At 42.7% G+C, this 4,543-nt stretch overlaps 1 protein-coding gene across 1 annotated transcript in view; it reads right to left on the bottom strand.

Moving 5' to 3' along the window:
* The window catches only part of LOC106111527 (importin-11), a 13,939-nt gene that overhangs the window by 3,662 nt on the left and 5,734 nt on the right, over positions 1-4,543 (bottom strand). Inside the window, exons 7-12 of the mRNA XM_013293645.1 lie at positions 3,743-3,924; positions 2,739-2,927; positions 2,323-2,422; positions 1,778-1,986; positions 763-981; positions 3-88 (exon numbers count right to left, since the gene is read on the bottom strand). Of these exons, the coding sequence (XP_013149099.1) occupies positions 3-88; positions 763-981; positions 1,778-1,986; positions 2,323-2,422; positions 2,739-2,927; positions 3,743-3,924 (985 nt within the window). The remainder of the gene's footprint in view (positions 1-2; positions 89-762; positions 982-1,777; positions 1,987-2,322; positions 2,423-2,738; positions 2,928-3,742; positions 3,925-4,543) is intronic.

A 4,543-nucleotide genomic window follows, 5' to 3' on the forward strand; every position in this document is an offset into this window, starting at 1 on the left:
ACACGTGCGCCGGCTCGCTCAGCTTCGTCGACTCGTTCACCACGCTCAGGATCCACGGCCGCATGCTCGGCGCGCACTCGCCCAGCGCCTGCACATAAATACGTTAACAAAACTAATTAGAAATATCTTACTTACCGGAGGCCTAATTTTAGTCCCTTTCCCTTTCCACCCTTTTCTTAAGAGAAAAGGATGGGAAGTAAAAGTGGATTTGACGGTGGAGGAGACGCATAGGAAGGGAAAATGTCCTCTTTATGTGCATCTCCTCCTCCGTCAATCAAGGGTAGGCAACGCATCTGCAATTGCGGATGTTTATGGGCAGCGGTCGCTTTCCATTTCGGTGGATTCAGGTGGCCGCTTGCTCGTTTGCCACCTTGTATTATAATAAAAAAAACTATATCCGTAGTGTACGAGAAATCTATAACCTATTATAGATCTCCGGCTTCGTGACTGAGAAAAAAAAGGAATCCATAATATTCTCAAATGCAAACTAGCCGTTAAAATCGGTCCTGTTGTTCCTGAGATTACACCGAACAAATACAGCAGAAGAAGAAATCAATTTGAATTTAAGTCATAATTAGAACACGAGCGCCGCAAAGCGACTTTGGTGAGAACTTAGATTATTCTAAAAATAGGGCTATCCTGACTGAGGAGTATTGTGAATGTGTTCCTGGAATCCGACTTTACCCATGGCCGCCCACATGTGATCTCGAGTACTAGTAATTCTGATATCGTGCTAGCTCAAGCCGACATATATATATATACCTTAACGAGATGCACTATGGCAGCGAGCGCCGCCGCGCGCAGCATGTGGTGGTGCGCGGCGTGGTGCCACAGCTGCGGCAGGTAGGCGAACAGCGGCGCCGCGCCCGCGCCCGCGCCCCCACCCTCGCCCCCGCGGGCCACGCGCGCGCCGCACCGCTCCGTCACGTACGACACCACGTGCAGCACGTGCATCTTCGTGTCGCACTCCTCGGACTCCACCTGCGTTACCATTGCACCTTTAATTGGTCCTTTAAGACATATTAATAATGTTCCACTTCGTGAAAAACTGCCTAGTTAATTGCAACGAGACAAACTCCCACTCTACTACATATAAGTACAGTAATACCCCGCCCGAAGAAAATCGCGCATTTTATGCAATACATACTCTTTTCTTTACGGAAAAATACATCTATTGTCTTTTGGGTAGCGTTTTGTTTACGTTGTTATAAATACGTTCATAGCAACACTGTTTTTAATAGAGAATATGCATGTATTTTTTTCTTTTTTTAAACGATTCTACTTGTTATAAAGTAATCTGAAAAAAACTGACTGGTAAGTATTCAACCATTGAGCTAAAACTAATAAAAAAGAAACACTTTCGTGCGAATAAAGCACGACCGGTATTAGTTTGAGACACTTTCATTCGCTCAGATGTCACTTCGATGTAAAAAAAAGTTATCAAATAGATAAGGGACTTGCTTCGACCAGTAGCGTTGCGGTTTAGAACATGGCGAGTGAAATTTCGCCACTAAATCACATTATATTAAAAAAATCTTTACATGTACGGATTCATATTAATAAAAACATGAAAAAAGTTTCGTCCAATTTGGCGTCATATGCATATTGCCTATTAATAAAAGACACGGATAGAAAACACAAAACTGAGAAAGTAAAATAATTTCAATACACTGATGTTACTTACGAAAATTGTGTAAAAACTTCCTAAACTTTTGTATTTCTACTCCTTTTTACCATAAAATTAACTAATCTCAAGTACCAGGATAACATAACATACCAGGAGATCATACAGCGCAGCGAGTGCGTGTGGCGCGAAGGGTGCGAACACATCTACATCGAAGCTGAAGTCATCAATAGTACTACGCAACGCCTCGGCCGCGGCTAACTTCACTGCGGGGTCTTCATCCTTACGACTGAGAGGTTCAAGTAGCGCGGTGTACATCGCCGGCCGGAGCGCCTGCGATGCGCGCACGCCGCTCCAAGTACCTGCAATGTATAACGTTATATTTTTAACTAGCTGTCGCCCGTGACTTCATGCAATATTAACATAAAAAAGACTTTAATATGCCCGTCTATGTCAGCTATCCTTCAGTGAAAGGTTGAAATCGGCCAAGCCGTTTTGGAAGTTACCCGGAACAAACGCAACTTGCGGACAGACAAAAAATGCTATATTCGTTATCAGCAACGCAAATGCATCATCGTCCTGAAATCTGGAATTTTCCTTTGATATTACAGACATTCCAATTTTATTATATGTATATATAGATATCGTAGAGTTTTGTGCGAATGTTTAATGTAGAGCTACAAAACAATAGATGTTACCTATTAACTGACAGACCCTCCTTCTTATAATTCTGTAGTTATTGTCTTTGATCTTCAACTCTTGACTTAACACACTTGTGAACCATTCGTCGAAATCAATCTGAAAAAAAGCCACTATTAAACAAATACTGATTTTAGTACATAAACATTTATATAACAGCTAAAAATATTAGATTGATCTCAAAGATTTACTTTTTACTATCTGAAACTCAGCTTGCGGACAGACAGACACACAGACAGCGAAACAGATATTTTTTGAACATATTTATAAACTGTATAAATTCCGCGTGACCATGCGACATATTATTTATTAGGATAGATATTTATTAGGGTAGCACCATCTTTCCACCACAGCTTTAGACTCATTAGGTGATATCGTGGGCAATCGTTAGCTTAAAAAACTTAAAAAAACTCACGTCATCGTACAGTTCGAAGGCGGCGAGCCCCACCGCGTTGTAGACGGCGTCCTTGTGCAGGATGGCGGGCAGGTCGGCGGGCGCGGCGGGCAGCGCGGCGGGCAGCGCGCCCAGCAGCCGCACCAGCTCCGGCGCCAGCGCCGCGCGGTGCAGCCGGAACAGCTCCATGAACACGGACTCCGTGCACGGCTGTTCACATCTTATCCTATTAATATTACGAGTTGTCGCCCGCAAACGTTGTTAGCGCGAATTAAAAAAGTCATCTATCATATTCACGTGTGCACCTTCTACCAGCTATCTTTTAGTCAAAGTTTCGTCCAAATCGATCGACCCGTTCCAGAGATAGCGGTCCGATCGCCATTATGACAGCGCGGAATTAAAAAAGTATTGTATAACATGCCCGTCAATGTCAGCTACCCTCCAGTGAAAGTCTCGTCGAAATCGGCCCAGCCGTTCCGGAGATGACCCGGAACAAACGCGCCTTCGGACCCAAAGGGGTCAACAGGAGGTCAGGTGTAAAGTATTATTTTAACTGGTTTCGACAACAGAAAACCGATATGTGTTTTTGAACCACAATCAATCAACAGAATCTAACGTTTTTCAGGAATCCACTCTCCCTCCGCAACCAAAAAATAGGGGTTCACAGAAATTAGAAAGTTAAATGTTCTACAGTGATAGGCACAGTAGCAACTAAATATAGAACAAGAATCTTATGATTGTTTATTCTGGAATTTTGTATATATTGAAATTAGCTAAAAAACTACTGGGCAGATTTCAAAAATTCTTACACCCTTACAAAGGTACTTTATCTGTGAGTAACATAGGCCAACTTTTTATTTTTTTTTTATAACGCGGGAAATGTCATGAGCAACAGTTTGTAGATCTTTTTTTATTATAAGTCGGCAAACGCCCCTTCCTATGCTCTCTGCCACCAACAAGCCCACTTTAACAAGAAAATTTTATAAAGTGATATAACTAAAAATGTATTTGTTGTAAAGACTGACCCGAAGGCTGTACTTCCAGGATTCGCCGGCCTCGTCGGTGGCGAAGCTCTCGGGCTCCGCGTCCCAGAGCGCGAGGTCGTCGCCGCTGAGCGGGAAGTAGTGCGCCACGAGGTGCCGGCACATGTGGCACACTGTGCGCTCGTCCAGCACCTCCTGCTTCACCTGGTGCGCCTGCAGCACCACTGGACACCGACAAACACGATTTTGCTCAACATCCAGTCATCATCTTCCTCCTTATCTTACTCCCGTAGGGTCGGCGCAACAGGTTTTTATCCTCAACATAACTAACATACGTCATTTCAGTCATTCCCTTCTTGATCATGTCATCTTTCACTCAAACCATCTCTTTCTAGGTCTACCTCTACCGGTGTACTTCCACACTCAGAACTAACGTTCACCTTGTAACATGCAATTCATCCCACCAGTTTTTAATATTCATATCCCTCTCATTGCATATGTCCTTACAATGTTAACCTTTGCTTTTCAAATTCTCCACCATTGGTGCTACTTTCAAACTTGTTCTAATATACATTCTTAATTGTAGCAGTAAAATATAATCATATATCAAATAAAACAAAACTATGTTCAAAAGTATTTCATTTCGTTTCAACATTTTGTGGCGGCCATCTTGGATTATACAATATTCTACTAGTTAACCATGAGTATACTTAAATATACTTTATGTGAAAAAATATATCATCATCCACTTGCCCTTATCCCTTATGGAGTGTCGGCACAGTATGTGCTGCTCTTCCATACATCTCTATCAGCCGTCATATCTGAATCCACTCCTTTCTTAAG

The sequence above is a fragment of the Papilio polytes genome, unplaced genomic scaffold (genome assembly GCF_000836215.1).
Source record: "Papilio polytes unplaced genomic scaffold, Ppol_1.0 DF824158.1, whole genome shotgun sequence".
NCBI classification, from domain to species: Eukaryota; Metazoa; Arthropoda; class Insecta; order Lepidoptera; family Papilionidae; genus Papilio; species Papilio polytes.